This window comes from Thamnophis elegans, chromosome Z (assembly GCF_009769535.1).
Source record: "Thamnophis elegans isolate rThaEle1 chromosome Z, rThaEle1.pri, whole genome shotgun sequence".
Classification (NCBI taxonomy): domain Eukaryota; kingdom Metazoa; phylum Chordata; class Lepidosauria; order Squamata; family Colubridae; genus Thamnophis; species Thamnophis elegans.
Window position 1 is genome coordinate 68980913 of NC_045558.1, and position 19948 is coordinate 69000860.

At 47.4% G+C, this 19948-nt stretch overlaps 1 protein-coding gene across 2 annotated transcripts in view; it reads left to right on the plus strand.

The window, feature by feature from the left end:
- Window positions 1-19948, plus strand: part of EEPD1 (endonuclease/exonuclease/phosphatase family domain containing 1) — a 193919-nt gene that overhangs the window by 166193 nt on the left and 7778 nt on the right. Inside the window, exons 3-6 of one of the 2 annotated variants that reach the window (XM_032236662.1) lie at window positions 4161-4271; window positions 10167-10301; window positions 10650-10782; window positions 13639-13913. In XM_032236662.1, the coding sequence (XP_032092553.1) occupies window positions 4161-4271; window positions 10167-10301; window positions 10650-10782; window positions 13639-13913 (654 nt within the window). The remainder of the gene's footprint in view (window positions 1-4160; window positions 4272-10166; window positions 10302-10649; window positions 10783-13638; window positions 13914-19948) is intronic. The other variant, XM_032236663.1, reaches the window with a different exon arrangement.

Here is a 19948-nt window from a genome sequence, read left to right on the forward strand (position 1 = left end):
AGTACCCAGAGTGTTTAGGAGCATCTGTTACTTAAAAAGTAGCATTAAATATTAATCTACTAACCCTGTCATGATCATCTTGAAAAAATTTAGTGCAGGGGTGTCAAACTCGATTTCATTGAGGGCCACATCAGGGTTGTATTCGACCTTGCAGGAGTCGGGGTGTGTGGCCAGTGTGAGCATGGCTAGCTTGACATCACTCATGTCAGGGGCACCAGTGGCGGGGCTGCGGGGAGTCATTGTTTCCAGCAGAGGAATGCAAGACTAGGGAGAACACCAAACTCTTTTCCTCCAGAGGAGCCTTGCTGTCCCCAGATGGCCCCCAGATGGTGACACAGGTTGCCCAGAGCCCTAGGCAGCAGAGGGCAAGTTCCCAGTACAATCTTCAGCTACTGGGGCACCAGGACCCCACAGCTCAGCCCATCCCAGCCCCACTTCCTCAAGGGGGTGCCCAGCTGTGTTTACCTCCTCCTCAAGGTTGCTCCTGCTGTTCTTGCTTTCCTTCGCCAGGTTGCTCATAGTGTGTGCAGGAGGGCAAAGTGAATGGGTCAGAGGGAGGCCCACTCCCTCTCCACGCAAGAAGACCTGGCTTTGTAACAAAACAACCTCGGAAATAGGATGGGAGACCACCAGGAAAGTCAGCAGATGGAGACAAGGTGATAATGGGAGATCCCTTCCACTCATTATAATCCCCTTCCTTCTTCCTTCCTTCCTTTTTCCCCTTTTCTTATTTTTCCTTCCCTCTTCATTCTAATTTCTTCTTCCTTCCCCTCTTTCCTTCTTTTTCCTTCCTTCCTTTTCCCCCTCTTTCCTTTTCCTTTTTCCTTCCTCTTTCCTTTTCTCCTTTCCTGTCCCTTCTTGGATGCTCAAATGCAAAAGGGGAAAAAATTCTCAATGCCTCATTGTCTTGTGATCAAATGCCACTTTTGATAGTAGCTTGTTTTGCTAGCAATCTGCCCGTAAAAATGCAGCTTAAGGCGGCACATGCGACCCTCAAAAGTTTTATTTTCAGCCACAATGGCCTCCTGCAGCCCTCTGCCAGTGAAAACAGCTTGAGGAAGCCACACACGCCCTCCCCATCTCTGTTTTTGCTGGCAGAGGCACTGCTGGCTGTACGGTCGCTGTTTTCAGGGCAGCCCCTTAGATCGGCCAGATCTAAGCACGCTGTGGGCTGAATCCGGCCCGGGTCCTTGAGTTTGACACCCCTGACTTAGTGCTTAATATTTTTATAATCATTAATTGTTTTCTGATTATGATTTGAGATCTTAATTTTAACCTCTAAAGCCAGAAGTGAAATAGGGCCTGATTATCTAAGGATAAATATGTAGAGAACTGAAAACTTAATTGGTGTCTTTGCCATTCTCTTGAATACTGAAGTTATTATTTAATCTGCATATCAGGAATGTTGTAATTTGTGTTAAGCAACCTTACCATTTTGCAAGAAAGAGACAATTGATGCTAAATTTATGTTGCCTTACTGAATCATATATTAACAATTCTGTTGTTTAACATTCAAATGAAATCCCTAATTTGGATACCTTGGAATAACTCCAGAATCATTCCTAATTTATGTTTGAGAGAAGAAATCCAAATAGTTCTGTTTCTTTCCTTGTTTTGTAAGAAATTCTAAAACCCATAGGACATAATGAAACTTCAGAGTTTGCAAACACTGTAGATGTTTACATCAGGTTCTTGTGTAATTCATTTGGCTTGCTTATTTTGTCTAGCTAAGATTAATTGTTAAACAATCCAGCCAAAACATACTGTATTAGTACACACAGTCCTCAGTTTGCGCAATTTGCTAGTTTACTAAATGGAAACAAATTGAAATTAATTAAACCAAGCTGACCTGATAAAACTGTATCCTTACACAACCTTTCAGTTGCCCATTTTTAATTTAGTGCTTAAATTTAAGCCTTGTGACAACAAGTTCCTATTAACTGTGACTGCAATATAAATTGCAAACTTGTGACTGTTGTTTTAGGAAATGTTTAATAATTTGCTGGAGGTTTTAGTGAATGTTTCTTCTGTTTAAGCTTTTAATAACATTATAGGCAAAATAGCCTATAATGTTTTTTAAGCTTTTAATAACATTATAGGCAAAATAGCACTGACTGTGGCATAAGAAGATGTAAAGGTGTAAAGAAGGATGGCAAACTAGTCCTATAAAGCAGGGTGCATGAATTTATTATTAATTTATAAAATACAAAATACAAAGTAAATAGAAAAACAGTGGGGGGGAGGGAAGTGAGGAAAGATAAGAAAAAGAAAGAAAAAGAAGTACCGTATTTTTCGGAGTATAAGACACACCAGAGTATAAAACGCACCAAGGGTTTGAAGAGGAAATTTTTTTAAAAAAAAGGTTTTGCACTCTGCAAATCTCCCAAAAATGGCCCGTTTTTTGTGAAAATGAGCCCGTTCCCACCCCCCCAAAGGCACGAATAGCCTTTAGGAAGTTTGCAGAGTGCTCCTGGGGGGGGGAACAAGCAAAAAACGGCCTGTTTTTAGCAAAAACAGGCCCGTTTTTCATAAAAAAGGGGGGCATGGCCAGCCTTTAGGAAGCTTATAGAGTGCTCCTGGGGGCTGGGGGGAGTAAAATGTCTGTCCTCCCCAGCCCCCAGGAGCTCTCTAAAAGCTTCCTAGAGCTCTGCACAGCCATTTTGGTGAAGGGGCAGGGTTTTGTGAGGCAAAAAATGCTTTATTCAGTGTATAAGATGCACCCAGATTTTCAGCCTCTTTTTTGAGGGAAAATGGTGTGCCTTATACTCTGAAAAATACGGTAATGACTTCCAACTCTGTTATAGTAAAATAAGGCATTAACATCAAATCACAGCTTTTTGCTTTTCCATAATAGTATGAAAAAGCCATTTCTATAAAGATCTATCAGTATAATCTGTAAAACCTAAAATCAGAGTTTCATTCTTTTCCACATTAAGCATGAAGTTCAGAAGTGGTCTCCATGTGGAAACAAAAGTACTTATGTTTTTTTTTCAATCAAAGTGATCAGTTTTGCCTTTTCAGCAATTCCAAGGCTGCATGGATTTCTTGAAATCTACAGGTCATTTTTGGATTACCACCATTAGTTCAGTGATCATTTAAAAGTTACAGAAATGATTGATCCGTGACTTACAATTACAGCATTGCAGCAAGCCAAAGTCATGTGAAATCATTGCTTAACACTGCAAGGTCCTTGCTTAATGATGGCAACCGGGACTATAGGGACTGTAATTATAGATAACAGCAAACTCCAGCAACAATCGCTCAAATCTCTGTATTTGTTATAGTCCTACTGAATAAAAGGGGAATTACCCAAAGCCTTTCTGCCACCTTAATTAACTAATTAATTGCTCTTTTTGGTTCATGGATGCTGAATAACTATTTATGTGTACCAACTTGAAAATGATGGGCCTGCTTCAGTGGTGAGTTTCAAAAATTGTTCGAACCTACTCTGTGGGTGTGGCCTCCTTTGTGGGAGTGGCTTGCTGCCCATGTGACCGGATGGGAGTGGCTTGCCGCCCATGTGACCGGATATGAAGATGCTGACGATGCTTGTCAGCACCACCTTAAATTACCTCACACACAGCACTGGCATGCATAAGAATATGATGTAAACTTGTTTTTTAAAAGGCATCTTTCGCTTGTGTTAAAACAACTTCAACACACGCAATGTTCTGATTGCACCACAAACGCAGTAGTCATCCTTACCTTTCACAGAGGCACTGAGTTTTATAAATATGAGCAGGATAGTGTAGAATAATCATATCCAAGGACCAGTGGTGGGTTTCAAAAATTTTTGGAACCTCTTTGTAGGTGTGGCCTGCTTTCCGGGTCCACTGGTGGAACCTCTTCTAACCAGTTTGGTAGATTTGACGAACCAGTTTTACCAAATAGGTGCGAACTGGTAGGAACCCACCTCTGGCCTGCTTAATCATCAAAGTATCTAGTCCTAAATCATCTTTAATATAACCGTTTCATAATTTCTTTTCTTTGGGTATACAAATTAACATTTGAGTAATAATATTAAAAAATGCAATTCTTTAAAAATATTTCATTGAAAGAAATAAATGGTTGTTCCTTAACTTTTCCCTATGGGATTTAAGAGTGACCTAGAAATGCTCCAGTATAATGAACTTCCTCTCTTCCCATCCAACTTTTTACAGTTTTGCATGGAATTAAATCAGCCAACTCTGCCAAACATCCGCAAATGGAAGGGCTCTCGAGGATGTTGGAAGGGAAGCATTTCAGAGAAGCTCTCAGGGCACCCCGAGAAGGTAGTCTTTTGCAAATCAAAAATTGTGGAGTTTTTATTAAGTTTTGCATTTACCTACCCAGAAAATTATTTTTACAGATTTTTTGAAGTACTGGAAAAGAGGTGTGTTTTTTTACCTTCTGTAGTTTTATTTGAACTAAGGATAGCATTATCTTGATACTTTCAAGTGACATTTCATAATTTCCTTTCCAATGCACCATAATTGATTTCAGAAAATTCTATGGCCAGGCTCTAGAGATTTTTAAATTTCCATTTTAGCTATGTCTACATGCAAGTATTTTATTTTGGATCTTGAAATCCTAATCTAATGATTTGTAGTAATCTATATACTGAATTCATACACAAAAAACAAAAATAAGAATTACAGATGTTCCATTTTGTAATTAAAAAGTAATCATTTTTATAATTAACCAATACAAACTCAGTCCAAACAAAATTCATATTTACAACTCTTTGTTCATCAAGTGCATACTTGTATTTATATTATTATTTACTTTATAGTATTTATATTTCATGCCAATCAACAGATTCTAAGTACCATACAAACAAAACTACTTACTCAACCTACCATATTTTTGGTCTATAAGAAGCACTCCCCCTCCCCAAAAGTGGGTGGAAACGTCTGTGCGTCTTATAAACCCGCCGGCTGGGTGTCCTGGTGGAGCATGTCAGGGAAGCCATGTATGAGTATCCTTGACCCTTTCCACACTGGGGGAGGGGGAAGTGTAGGGGGGCTGAAATCATACAAGGGAATGGCCTTGGGGACCGGGAAAAAGATCAGAAGTGGTGATAGGTGGCGGCAGTGATGGGTGATGGTAATCCCCACAGCCCGGAACAGCTGATTGGTGGTATTCTGGGAGGCTGTTCTGCCAATCAGCTGTTTGTAATAAATCAGGCTGTACTGAACTTGACCAAACTATTTGCTGTTTGTTGTTTGTTTGTTTGTTTATTGAATTTATATGCCGCACTTCTCCCAAAGGACTCAGGGTGGCATACAACATTAAAAAAAAATATTACAAAAGTTAAAAAGGAAATTAGATAGAGTATCCAAAAACAAATCCAATTAATATTAACAATAATTTTTTAAAAAATAGATTAAAATTAACAATTAAATCAATTATTTGTTTTATTTTGTTCAAGCCAGGCCGGCTTGCTGGAAAAACCAACTTTTTAGGGCACGTCAGAAGGACCGGAGGTCAGGGATTATGCAAAGCTCTGGGGGTAGCTCATTCCAGAGGGAAGGCGCTCCCACAGAGAAAGCTCTCCCCCTGGGGGTCGCTAGCCGACACTGTCTGGCCGACGGCACCCTGAGGAGGCCAATTCTGTGGGATCACACTGGATGGTGGGAGGCTACTGGTGGCAGTAGGTGGTCTGGCAGGTACCCTTGGCCTAAGCCATGGAGCACTTTAAATGTCATAAGTAGTACCTTGAATCGCACCCGGAAAACAACTGACAACCAGTGCAGGCCACCTAAAAGGGGCATCTATGGGAGAACCTCGGTACCCCCATGATAACCTGCGCAGCCGCATTCTGGACCAGTTGAAGCCTCTGGGTACTCTTCAAGAGCAGCCCCATGTAGAGAGTGTTGCAGTAGTCCAGGCAAGAAAGGACGAGGGCATGAGTGACTGTGCACAGAGCATCCCTATCCAGGAAGGGGCACAACTGACATAACAGGCGAACCTGGTAAAAGGCCCCCCTGCTCACGGTCATCAGATGTTCTTCTAAACTAAGCCGCATATCCAGGAGAACTCCCAGATTGCGGGCCCTCTCTGAGGGGGCTAAAATTTCTCCCCCTATCATCAAAGATAGAACAAGGTGCACAAATCGGGATGACAGAAACCACAGCCACTCACTCTTGGAGGGATTGAGCTTGAGCCTGTTCCTCCCATCCAGATCCGCACAGCCTCCAGGCATCAGGACATCACATCGAGGGCATCGTTTGGGTGGTTTGAGGTAGAGATGAAAAGTTGGGTATCATCAGCATATTGATGATACCGTACCCCAAAACCACGGATGATCTCACCCAGTGGTTTCATATATATGTTGAACAGGAGGAGTGAGAGAACCGACCCCTTAGGCACCCCACAAGTGACATGCCTTGGGGCCGATCCCTGCCCTCCAGTCAACATGAACTGCGACTGATCCGAGAGGTAGGAGAACCACCGTAAAATGGTGCCCCCACTCCCACCCCCCTGAGTCATCACAGTAGGATATCATGGTTGCCGAGAGGTCTAATAGGACCAGGACAGAGGAGTAGCCCCTGTCCCGGCCCGCCAGAGATCATCAACCAACGCGACCAATGCTGTTCCTAGCTGTACCTGGGCCTGAAACCCGACTGAAATGGATCCAGGTAGACAGTTTCATCCAGGTACTGGGAGAGCTGATGTGCTACCACATTCTCGACAACCTTCACTACAAAGTGAAGGTTGGAGACCGGACGATAGTTGGCTAAAGAAGCTAGGTCCAGGGAAGGCTTCTTAAGGAGGGGCCTCACCACCGCCTCCTTCAAGGCAGTGGGAAAGAACCCCTCTCTGAATGAACCGTTGGTAATTGCCTGGAGCCAGCCTCATGCCACCTCCCGGGAAGCCGAAACTAATCAAGAGGGACGCGGGTCCAGCTCAGTGGCAGCACTGGGTCTCCCCATAATCCTGTACATGCCCTCAGGGGTCACAGGGTCAAACTCATCCCAGATAGTCTCCACAAGATTCATCCCCATCAATTCGCCCAAATCTACCTAGTCAGAGTCCAATCCTATCCGGATCTGAGCGATTTTATCCTGCAGATACTGAACAAATTCTTCAGCCCTACTCTGCAAGGGGTCTTTCCCAGTTCCTTGGTTAAGTAAGGAGCGGGTCACCCTAAACAGGGCGGCTGGGCAGTTATCTGTGGATGCAATAAGAGCAGAAAAATGTTGCCGTTTTGCCGCTTTTATCGCCACTAAGTAGGATTTAATATGAATTCTTACTAGTGTTCGATCAGATTCGGGCCGGCTGGCCCTCCAACCACTCTCTAGGCATCTTTTCCACCGTTTCATCTCCCGGAGCTCCTCGGTAAACCAGGGAGCTACCCAGGATCGACACCAGGTCAGAGGCCGCGAAGGCACAACACGATCCAAGGCCCCAGGGGCCGCCCTATCCCAGGCTTCCACTAGGGCTGTGGTCGAGTTGTGAGCAAGGGATTCAGGAAAAGTCCCAAGCTCCATCAGGAACCTTTCAGGGTCCATCAGGCGTCTGGGGCGGAACCATCTAGTTGGTTCTGCCTCCCTGTGATGAGGGGTAGCAGTATGGAAGTCAAGCCTGATGAGGAAATGATCCAACGATGACAAGGGTTGGATAGAAATATCCCCTAAATCTAGATCATTCATGTACTGCCCAGAGACAAAAATCAGGTCGAGCGTGTGTCCCCCCATTATGGGTGGGGTCTTGAATTAACTGAGTTAGGTCCATAGCCGTCATGGAAGCCATGAACTCCCGAGCTGACTCGGATGTTTCGCCAATGGAAGGCAGATTGATATCCCCCAGGATCATAAGCCTGGGGAAATCAACCGTCAATCCAGTTAACACAGCTCCGGCAGGGCCAATGAAATGTAGCAGGGAGACAGGTACGTAACAAAAAGGCCCACCTGAACTCCAAGGCCCCATTTCACAAAAAGGGATTCACACCCACCTATCTGAGGCACAGTAACCTCCTGAGGTCCGAGACTTTCCCTAATAACCACTGCCACCCCCGCCCCTGCCCTGGGCTCTCGGCTGGTGAAACGCCCAGAAGCCTGGTGGGCATAATTCACTAAGGGGAACATCCCCCCTCATGGCCCAACCAGGTCTCCATAATGCACGCCAGGTCCTCTCTCCCCTCTTGTATGAGGTTGTAAATGAGGGGAGCCTTATGTATTATGGACCTGGTGTTAAGCGACACCAGCCGGAGACCAGGGTCCTGTAATCCCGAGCACCCAGGGGTGTGAGAAGGGTGATGAGGGTCAGAACGCGCGATTGCTCTTAAACAGTGAAACCGCATCCCCCAAACATAATTTGGCCCTCGACCCCCACCATATCTGCCTCTCCCACAAACAGTAGAGATGGTGAACCCCCCAATGGAATGGCTTAATGTCTCCCCCAGAATCCCAACCCTTCCCAGCACTCCTGACACATGCCCATTAGTTAGCTCTGGCCTGTGCCCTGGCAGACTCCCCCCCAAGCCTGCCTGAGCCATCTAAATCAACCCCCCCACACTCCCCCTTAAAATTTGATTTTAAAACCCCTGTAAGAAACCCCTAAGAAGTCTCTTTTTCACATGCCACGTCTCTGGATCCCAAGATCCGTCATTAAGGAAATGTCTTGATAGGCAAGAAGGCCATCCCCGGGAAAGGGGGAGTTCCCGAAGGGAATAAAGTTCTGTCGCAGTATAACATAGAGGAGAGTGTGGCATCAACCAAACAGGGTGACATCACGGGGAGATGGAACGGGGAGATGACATGTCCATGAGGGGGGGGCAGCCGACAGTGTTCAATGGGGTAGCGGGAAGTTTATGTCCATCATAGCAATGGTCGGTGTTAAGGGCAATATGTAAGAGTAACAGCCAGATGTCAAAATCACAGCAGATGATAAATTGCGAGGTGATGAAGTAATGGCGGTGGTGAGGACAGTGGTGGCAGCAGCAGCTGCTCCAACTTCAACCTCTCCAACAGGTAAGCTCCGTCCACGTCAGCCGCACTCATATCCATCGCCAGGGCCGCACTCCGTTGACCCAGTCCATAGTGTCACAAGAGGAGGGGCCAAATGACACAGTACAGTGGCCCAGGCAACGGCGGTGATACTGGAGGGAGCCACAACGAAGGACCCCCCCCCACACTCCAACCATGCCCATGCCAACTACCGAAGCCATCTTCCGCTGGCATCAATATCCATGCCAGCTGCCTCAGCCACTCCTGGGTGATCCAATTTATCATGCCCATAAGCAAGGTGGAGGGGGGAGCTATCGGGATAACACCACGGTGTGGGGAGCGGCAGCTGCAGAGACCTCAGGCCGGGCGTCCTGCCGCCACTGCTGAACACACCCATGCTGGCAGCCGCTGGCGCTCTTCATTCTCCTTTCACCACCAACTGCCCCATTTCACTCACGACATTCCGGCTACAAGGCAGGAAATCACAGCTCAAGGGTATCCCCAAGGTCCCAGGAAGTTCTCATAGCTGGATCTGGACCCAATGATGGGATAGGGTACCCCCTGCAAGCCCCGAGAAGGACAATCATCTCCCTGAAGCTCTCCTCAAATGCGACAGGACACCATCTTGGGCATGCACATTTAGTCAGGTCAGCTTGTGAATAGTGACAGTAATCTCTGCATCAAAGCAAACTTCAACCAGCCCCAACAGTTTTCTGAAAGCTTGGTTGTTTTAATTTTGTTTCCACTGCTGCATGACCAATCTGAGTAATCTGGAAGCACTTTACATTCTTCTCCTTCCAGACAAGGTTCCATATGACACCACCACTTCTGGATAACAATGGCAGCAAAACCAGAACTCCCTATTTTCTGCCCCTGACACAATTAAGCTCCAGGATAGGAAAGGTCCTGTGGAAGGATTATCCCATTAAGGCAGGAAGACAGGAACCAGGGCAATCACTTTAACTAGAGGCACACAAAGCTCAAAGCTCAAACCCATTTGCTGCAAGGAGGCAAATTGCTGGGAAGCAGAGGAACATTTTTTTTTGTTTTCCTTCCCAAAAGCTAGGTCCGTTTTATGGTCTGGAGTGTCTTATAGTGCAAAAAATATGGTATATAAAACATCAACTTAGATTGGATTCAAATGTAATGATGCTTAGACTGGCTGATTGGAATTAATTTAGCCATTTTTAATGATGAATTATTTGGTTTAGCTATTTTTTCTTTTTTGGTTTTCAGTGTGTAGAATATTCTGGCTTCCTGTGGGACACAACTGCAGGGATAGAACTGAAAGAAGCTACTTTCTCTGAAGGCCCATACACAAATGGCAGTGGGAAACAAGTCCATCCTCACCCTTACATTGCATATTTCAAGGTAAGACTTGACTTTGCCAAATGGAAGAATTCAAGAAAGAGTCGGAAATGGTACAGGCATGCTTTTTATAGTTTCATTGAGCAATTAAAAGTGGTAACATTGTCTCCTAGGTTTATAGTCTTGCCTTAGATATGTTGTAATAAAAATTGATAGTAATGTATTTTCCAAAAGATACAAACTAAACCAGAGGTCTGTTTGTGGCTATTAAAAAGAATGTGTCTCTCTGCAAATTAGAAATGATTGTATTGATGAGCACAGTGGTGAGCAATCAGGAGAGATCTTTCATTTGTGATGTATTTGTAAACAGACCCTTGAAAATCTCTTAATGCTGTCTATGTTTGTTCCTAGATTGGAATGAATGATTTAATACTGGTTAACTTGCATTTAGTGCCATTGCCATCTACTGGGGGAAATTCTGTGAAGAATCAAAATAGTCATAAATTAGCAGTCTTTGCACATATTGTACAGGAAACACTTAAAGGTAAGACCAGGTGATAAAAATGTTAAATAATGCTGAAGAAGAGCCATCACTCCTTTGGTATTCACCAGGCTTTCCTTGCCTGGCATCTTCCAGGTGTGTTGGATTTCAATTTCCTTTTTAAAAGTCAGCTTTTTTTAGCTAATACTAAATAATGTCAAAACATTATTTACTGAGTGGCTTAACTGGCATATTTGATTTGTAATCAAAAATTAATATATGTTGTCAGTCATTGCACTGCTTAGATATTGGAAGAATAAGAGATTAGGTTTATGGAACCCATAGACTTTGGTATGGATTTAATTAAGAAAATAAGAGTTTATATATTCTGAAAAACATACATATTCTGTGTGCCTGTGTCTGTATCTCTCTATGTATTATTATAATAAACTAATTAGAGTCAAGATCAATCTGTAAAAATGTATTGAGGGAGAGGGAAGAAGCCTAGCATCTATGCAGAGCAGGCACCACATCTATCAATTATGAAAGGCACATTCTTCTTAATTTTAGAGCTAATTTCAGGACAAATGTGAAATGTCCATATAACAAATTAGTGATTGTTCTAAAACCAGTATATCAGGTTGTGGCTTTTAGTGGAAATTGCCCTCTACTAAATGTGCTTACCAGAACACATTCTGGTACTGCATGATTACAATCATAATGCAGACAATCATAATGCAAAATAGAGGTTTGTTTTTTGTAAAAAAATATCATCTCTAGTCTGATCTAAGAACCGAGTAAATCTTAGTCATCATTAATTTCCATGGATGTTTTCTTCAGTTATGCATCTTTAGTAACATGAAAGTAAGGGGCTGCTAGTCTCTCTGAAAGGAATGAAATAGGTCAGTTGTTGGGTGGTATGTAAGGGATAAAGACATTCTTCAGTAATTTGGTTGAACCAATCTAGGCTGCAAAATCCCTCAAGATCACATTAATATTCAGTAGGATGTAGAAATGAAAAAAATAGTGAGAAAGCTACCATGCAACCTATTTTGAGAATGAAACCCATTTAGAATGAAGTCAGCATTAGATATATATTAAAGTGTAAATGTTGGGCATCATATGAAAATGTCTCAGGGCCACTGAAATGCCAATAACAATTTGATTTTAGAATCACGTGGCAGAATGCTCCAATTTCATAGGAGGGTGTGTAATATGTAACATTAGGCAACCAACGGTTTAAAAATTACTAACATGAATGTAAAAAATGTTATGCCAGATTATTTGTGCATAAGTGACCAAAAAAAAAGCATGTGTAGATGTTGTTTTCAAAAGTCATCATCAAGGATATTTTCAGGGTTATGTATTACTTTTTAGTAAGCGTTGGTTTGCTTCAGGTGTTGCTGTGCATACTGTGCACAGTTCAGTGATTTGCCACCTTCATTAGATCCATACACACTTACAGTCATTACATTCTGTAATTATCCAAACATTTGCCTGTAATTCATTCAAATTAGTTAAAAATGGTACCACAATGCAAAGCCACTGTGCAGCTGATTTCCCATTGGTTTTGCACCTTATCCTTCATCTATTAAAGTTTACTGCTATAACTATATGTTTTATAACATTCTCCCTTACTGTCATTTTGTTGCATACATTCCTTCCCCAATTTGAGTGCTATGTTTGCATGTGATTATGGGAACTGAAATCCAATAAATTTGGAGGTACTGGGATTGAAGAATATGCCCAGATTGTTTCCCCTTTTTTCCCAGAAAAAAATATATTGAGAGAAACCATGAAACAGAGAGGTACATGTGCATATCTCATGTTTCCCTGAAAACAAGCCCTATCCTGAAAATAAGCCCTAGCCTGATTTTAAGTACACTTAATTCATAAGTCCTAGCCAAAAAATAAGACCTAGTGAAGATTGTTAGCAGCCTGAAGCGAAGGGATCATGGCCAGCACAGAAAATGGCAAATGCACAGGGGCCAATGATATCTGGCAGCAGTCACAGGCAAGCAAAGACACAGTGAAATGGAGTGGGAGAGCACAACATATGTTTAAATCACCCAAACCTAGACCCAAGGGCAGAAAATAAAACACTGTGGGGGAAAAAAGTAACTAAACAGAGGGTGTTCTACTTCGATTCCACCCCGATTCAGAAGCCCACATAAATTGAAGGCCTGAGTCGAAGTTGTAACCCTCCCCCGGCCAAGGAAGGGGTGATGAAACTAGAGGAGAAAACTTATCCCCCCACCCTCCAGGCCAGGAACAGCCCATGAGCACCTGCCCAACCACATATACCCTCACAAACAGGGGCAGTGATCGCTGAGGTGGTGTTAGCATGGTGACTCCTTCCCTCCCCAGTCACCTCATGAAGGCTCTGCCCCTTTCCTCCCTGCCAGCATGACTCCAGTGGTCAGACCTTGGTGCCACCTGTGCATGGAGAGGATGCACGGCAAGACTTGGCATAACAGTGAGATTGGAAATGTAGGTAAAGTGCTACTGCGAGCTTGGCCTGGAGCCAACTCGGCCCCTTAATTGCAGTCCCATGGATCAACTGAGCCTGTGAGGGCTGGAATATGCCTTTTGTTCCATCTTTCCTGGCACCTGGAGGTGTTTCTAGTACACTCTTGCCAGCCCAGCTCTGCCTTGGGTGCAGAGGCAATCTTACCTCCCAGGGGTCCAAGGACCCCCTCACAGATTGCAAAGCACGCGACTGCATTAAAGTTGTGAAGCAGGGATGCCAGCCAGTGGCAAAGTATACAGAAGAATTCCGAGACCTGGCATGTCATGTGAACTGGCCAGACGATATCCTGGTAACCTGGTTCAAGGATGGGCTGAGTGATGAACTCTACAATGCTTGTGTGACCCGAGGTGCCCCAACCCATCTACATGAGTGGTATCTTATTGTTGAAGAGGCAGAGATCAACATGGCCAAAAATCAGTATCGGGCAAGACGAATGTGGAAGAAATCCCCACCCCAATGGAAACAAGAACCTTTTAAACCGCAAACACCTTCTCCGAAATCCTTACTCTGTTTCAAGTCTGGAAAAGCGGGGCACCGAACTGCAGAATGCCATTCTCAGGCACTGGCTAAAAAACCAGATCAGCCATTGGGGGAAAAACCTACAAAACCTGGCCAGCACAGAAAAGAGATGGCCCTGAGGAGCAGGGAGGCCGTAGAACCACTGGTAAGCAAACCAATTAAACCACTTACCTTGCCCCTGAGACTATTTATCCCCAACTGGGAGAGAGGGATGAAAATCTCAGCTTTAGTGGACTCAGGGTGTGCCCGCTGTTTGATCAGCCCAACCCTGGTAAGGAAGTTGAGGATTAATATTAAGGAATCTGAAAAGTCCCATAGCTTTTTGCCAACTAGATGCGTCAATAGCAGGGAGGGAGCCAGCTTCATTTGCCACTGAGCCTCTACAGATAGGCATCAGAAGCCATGAGGAAATGCTTACATTTATAATGGCACCTGGCATGGAATGGCCACTAGTTCTGTGTCTTGCATGGCTGAAAAAATGGAACCCCAAAATTAATTGGAAGCAAGGCACAATAAGAGTGCAGATGCACGTTACTTTTCCTGAGAATCCAGACAAAGAAACTGAGGGGGCATAGCACCTAGAAACAGCAATGACTGCTTACAATATGCCAACCCAGGGCATACCCAAAGAATATAAGGATGTGGCTGAGATTTTTAGCGAAAAAGCATCTGATGAGCTTCCACCCCACCGCTCCACTGACTGTGTGATAGAAATCCTACCTAGAGCCAAACTCCCTAAACCCAAGATGTATAGCATGTCTCTAAGGGAGCTGGAAGAACGGAGGGCATTCATTGAAAGAAATCTAGCAAGGGGTTTCATTGAACCAGCCCAACCAAAAGTTGCAGCCCCAGTGTTGTTTAGAGAGAGAAAAGATTGCTTCAAATGCTTGTGTTGATTTTAGAAATTTAAATTCAATCAGTATGGCAAATGTATATCTCCTCCCACTCATGAAGGATATGCTAGCACACCTAGCCAAAGGGAGATTTTTTTTCAAATCTGGATTTAAGGGAGGCTTACTAACGTATCAGGATTAAAGAGGGAGATGAATGGAAAATGGCATCTAACACCCCTTTTGGATGCTATCAAGTTTCCGAAGAGAAGGCGTGGGAGGAGTAACACATGGTATTAACCAAGCCTTCTTGCTTATTGGAGACTGAGGTATTAATCTTTTGGAGCCACACCTACTGACCTCCTCCCTTCTCTTCGAAGGCTTAGAGTGTTTTTTTCCTCAAATTGGTACCAGCGATCTCTAGCAACAAAGAAATCCGACAGACCTTCGTCTCTTTCTCACTTCTCCTCCACTGTGCTCCGTGCTGCTGGGGAAAAGCCTCGTTGCTAATCAGCGTGAGCGCACATGCCCGTGCGACCTGCCGGTCGTGTGAGAAGGGGAAAAGAAGCCTCTGACTGGCACGAGCGATCCAGGGTGGCTTCGAGGCTCCAGGGAGGCAGAAGAGGTCCTGCGAGGTTCGGGGACTTCCAGAAGCTACCCCTACGATCCCCAGCAGCAGGAGGATCGGTCCGCAGGTCGGCAGTTGCCATCTTGAACCAATCGCCATCTTAGGAGCACGTGGGCGAGCGCGTGATCGGCGCTTCCCTACAGACGCCAAAAGCGCTCAGAAGGCTCCAGCGAAGCCGGAAGAGGCTTCTTCTAGGCTCTACCCCACCGGTGGTCCGGGGGGTATTCCAGTCCTGAGCCTGCCGGCAACAGAGACCGCTGATCAGTGCAGGGATTTAAGGAGCGGATCCAGCCTCAGAGAACAGAATCTGCTCTTGCAGCCGGCTATAGGAGGAGGAGGTGGTGAGCATCTAACCGTGAGTAATGGCGGAGGCGACCAGAAGCAGGGGCACCAGGCCCAAGGCCCCAGGGGGTGCGGATCCGGGTGAGGGAACCTCCAGAGGCGTTTCCCCGGCTCCCAGGGGGAGATCCCCACTGAGGAGAGATAAAACCAGGGCCCCCAAAAAGGCTGCCCCCAGGAAGGAGGCCAGAAACACCAGGGCCTCGGCCAGGGAGTTCAGGGCCACCATCAGCCCTTCCCCCTCCAGGTCTCGCTCCCCCCGCAGACTTCCAGCCCGGGGGGACGCTCGGGCAGCATCTCCAGCATCTCCAAGGGGCTCCCTTAGAGGGCATAGCTCCTTATTGCCTCCCCTTTCGCCAGCTCCCCCAGCAGACTCCAGAGCGGATCCTTTTGGGCACAGGACCACCAGCCCAACCAGGTCTCGCTTGACCCCCCTATCCCCTGATCCCAGGGAATATCCCCAGCCCCCAGAACTACAGCCTGCCCTGCCTGACCTAACCAGCGGTTTCCAGGACATGCTAGCCAGGGCTCTGGCCCAGGTCATGGCTTCTAGCTTAGGTCAGCAACCTCAAAGTTCCAGGAGCAGGGCCCCACAGGATCCTCCTAGGATCCAGCAAGAGCGTCCCAGCACATCAGCTGCCAGGGAAGCCAGGTCTCCCTCCCCTTCCACGGCTAGTGAGGCCTCCAATCTAGAGGAAGGAGAATTGAAAGATGTGGGGTTCTCAGAGGACAAGGATCCCCAGGTAAAGGATGATTCCACCGTAGCAGGGCTTTCCCCCCCATCCTTATTTAGCTCCTTACTTCGCAAGGCAGTGGCCACAGCCGATCTGGATCCCCCTCCAGATCCTAAACCGGCAGCGGAGTCATCTGGCAAGGGTTAAGAGCAAAAAGAAAAAGGGACCCTTCCACAGGCCTCCCGTGGCTAAGGAGGAGATTCCCACGCCTGAGATGTTCATGGAAGTCCTTAAATCGCAGTGGGTAAAACCAGGGTCCTTCCCCAACCCAGGGGGAAATGAGAGAAAGTTTTACAATCTTAATCAAACCTTTGCCCAGGCTCTCCGGGTACCTGAGGTGGACAACCCGGTGGCCACTCTGGCATCATCCTCATCAGTGGTCGCGGGAGACACTGCCAATTGCCTCAAGCCTGAGGACAAGAGGGCAGACATCGTCCTGCGCAAAACGTTCCAGGCCATCACCTGGGCTATCAGGGCGGCCGCCTCCGTTTCTTTCTTTAACAGGTGCACGGTCCTTTGGTTGGAACAACTGCGGGACAGGACCCTGGCCTCGGAGGTCCACCTGCTACAGGACATATCCAAGATGCTGGCGGCAATGCAGTTCTCAGCAGACGCCACGCTGGATGCGGTAAAGTATGCCTCTCGGGCTATGTCTTCCTCAGTTGCTTCTAGGCGCCTGCTCTGGTTATGCCACTGGCAGGCGGAATCCCGGATGAAATGGCACCTAACGGGGGCAGATTACACCGGGGAGAAGCTGTTTGGGACAGCGCTGGATCCTCTCCTCGTGGAGGATAAGAACAAGCGGAAGGTTCTCCCAACAACAACTAAACGCTCGGACTTCGCCACGCGCCATATCCCAGGAGGAGCTCGTACCGACCACCTGACGGGGACAACCAGAATCAGAGATACCAAAACCCCAGATTCCACAGGCAAGGGGATAGACAGTTCCAAAGGGACAGATTCAGGGGCCAGCAGCAGGGCAAGTGGCCCTTTCGAGGGGGAGGCGGTCGCCCCTTCCGCAGATTCAGGTGATCCGGGCCCGGATCCCTCCATCGGCGGTCGCCTCTCCCTGTTTGTGGATGCCTGGGAACGTATCACATCGGATGAGTGGGTACTCCAGACTGTAAGGCTCGGGCTACACCTGGAGTTTCGCTCTCTCCCCCCCAGCAGATTCCGCACCTTCGCCCCCTCCACAGACCCAACCAAGCGGGCCCTTAAGGCCAAGGCCATTAAACATCTACTTGACATCAGGGCCATTGAAAAGGTCCCAGAAGGGGAGGAGGGTGCCGCGTTCTATTCGAACCTCTTCTTGGTTCCTAAAAGCTCAGGGGGATGGAGAGCCATCCTGGACCTTAAGCTCCTAAATTCCAGGGTGGTATACCGCAAATTTAAGATGGCCTCCATAAAATCCATTCTGGAGGGCATCCGGCCGGGCGATTTCCTAGCCTCTATCAACCTCACAGAGGCATACCTTCACATCAGGATTGCCCCAGAGCATCGTAAGTTCCTCAGGTTCTCACATGAAGGGAACCATTTCCAGTACAGGGCCCTTCCCTTTGGTCTGGCATCAGCCCCCAGGACCTTTACCAAGGTCCTAGCAGCAGCAGCCGGTCACCTTCGCTCCCTACCAGTCCTTTTATTCTGTTATCTGGATGACATCCTAGTCTTGGCCAGGTCTCCCGTTTTAGTTGAACGAGACCTGGGAATCACCATTGACACCCTTAGGGCCCTGGGCTTTTCCATCAATCTGGAGAAGAGTCACCTGGCCCCTTCCACCAGGCTCCTTCACTTAGGGTCCATTATCGATTCGGTAGCCGGGGAGGTCTTCCTGTCCCAAGATCGCAAGGACAATATCGTTAAAATGTTTAGTGAGGTTCGCAAGTTACGCTCTGTCCCTGTAGTTCTTCTTTCCAGGCTCCTGGGGAAGTTCATCTTGTGCATAGGAATCGTACCGCTTCCTTGACTACACGCCAGGGAGCTCCACTGGTTCCTACTACCCCACCAGAGAGCCGGGACGAGCGATGCTACCTTCAGAATCAGAGTGACACCCCAGGTACTGCTATCTCTCCGCTGATGGCTTTCCCCAGCCCTGAACAGAGGATGCCTCTTCAGAGAGCCGACGAGGAGGACCCTCACCACAGACGCAAGTCTCTTCGGCTGGGGGGCCCACCTGGAGAATCAGATAGCCCAGGGCCGCTGGACCCCGCGAGATCTACGAAACAACATCAACTGGCTGGAGCTCAGAGCCATCCATCTGGCTCTTCGCCACTTCAAGGACTCGGTAGCTGGTCATCACATCCTAGTCCTGACCGACAACGTAGCGGCCAAGGCTCACGTAAACCGTCAGGGCGGCACTCACTCCAGGGCCTTTCGCGACGAGGCCCTGCGGCTCGGGAACTGGGCAGAGAGGCACCTTCAGTCCATCAAAGCCGAACACATCTCCAGAACGGACAACCATCAGGCAGACTGGCTCAGCAGGAAGACGGTGGACAACGGAGAGTGGCAGCTCCATTCCTCGATCTTCCGTCAGATCTGCGAGAGGTTCGGACAGCCGACGGTGGACCTCTTCGTGACCCTGCAGAACGCCCAGCTGCCAGAGTTTGTTTCGAGGTTCCTGACCAGGGGAGCAATGGACACGGACGCTCTGCATTGCAGATGGCCTCCAGGTCTTCTTTATGCCTTTCCCCCCCTTCCTCTCATCCCCGGGGTCCTGAGGAGGGTGGTGGCGGAGGGAGCAGATATGATAATGGTGGCTCCCTTCTGGCCTCGCCGCCCCTGGCTGGCAGACCTTGTGGATCTGTCCACAGCTCCCCACTGGAGGATTCCAGCGGGGGTTCTGGCCCTGCGCCAAGGGTCTCTGGAGCATCCGAATCCGGAGTGGCTTCATCTGACCGCCTGGCGATTGAGCGGGAACAATTAAGTGAGGCTCATTATTCCAAGAGGGTCATCAGAATAGTGGAGGCATCCAGGAGACAGTCCACCACTCGCATCTACAACGCCTCCTGGGTGGCCTTCGTGGACTGGTGCCGGACTAGGGGCCTCCGCCCAGCCGCAGCCTCGGTTCCACAGGTCCTGGACTTCCTCCAGGAAGGGCACGAGAAAGGTCTAGCCATTAGTACGCTCAGGCGTGAAGTCTCTGCCCTATCCACAGTCCTGGGGGGGGGTGAATGCTCCTCTCTTGTCCCAACATCCGGTCCTAAAGCGTTTCCTCAAGGGGGTGGTGAATCTGAAACCCTCTGTGGTCCATCGATTCCCCACCTGGGACCTCCCCATGGTCCTTCAGGCCCTCACGGAGGCCCCGTTCGAGCCCCTGAGAGAGGTTTCATTTCAACTTCTAACCCTCAAGGTCATCTTTCTGGTCGCCATCACCTCGGCCAGGAGAGTTTCAGAAATCAATGCCCTCTCCAGCAGGGCGGACCTCTGCACTTTCTTAGATAACCGGGTCATCCTCAGACTGGACCCCGCTTTCATGCCCAAGGTTAATTCTCCCTTCCACAGGGCTCTCGAGATTATTCTCCCGGACTTCTGTCCTCACCCTTCAGGTGACAGGGAGAAATCCTGGCACAAGCTGGATGTCAGGAGAGCATTACGCATATACCTGAAGCGCACGGCCCCCTTTAGGCGCTCGGAGGCTCTGTTCGTGTCTTAT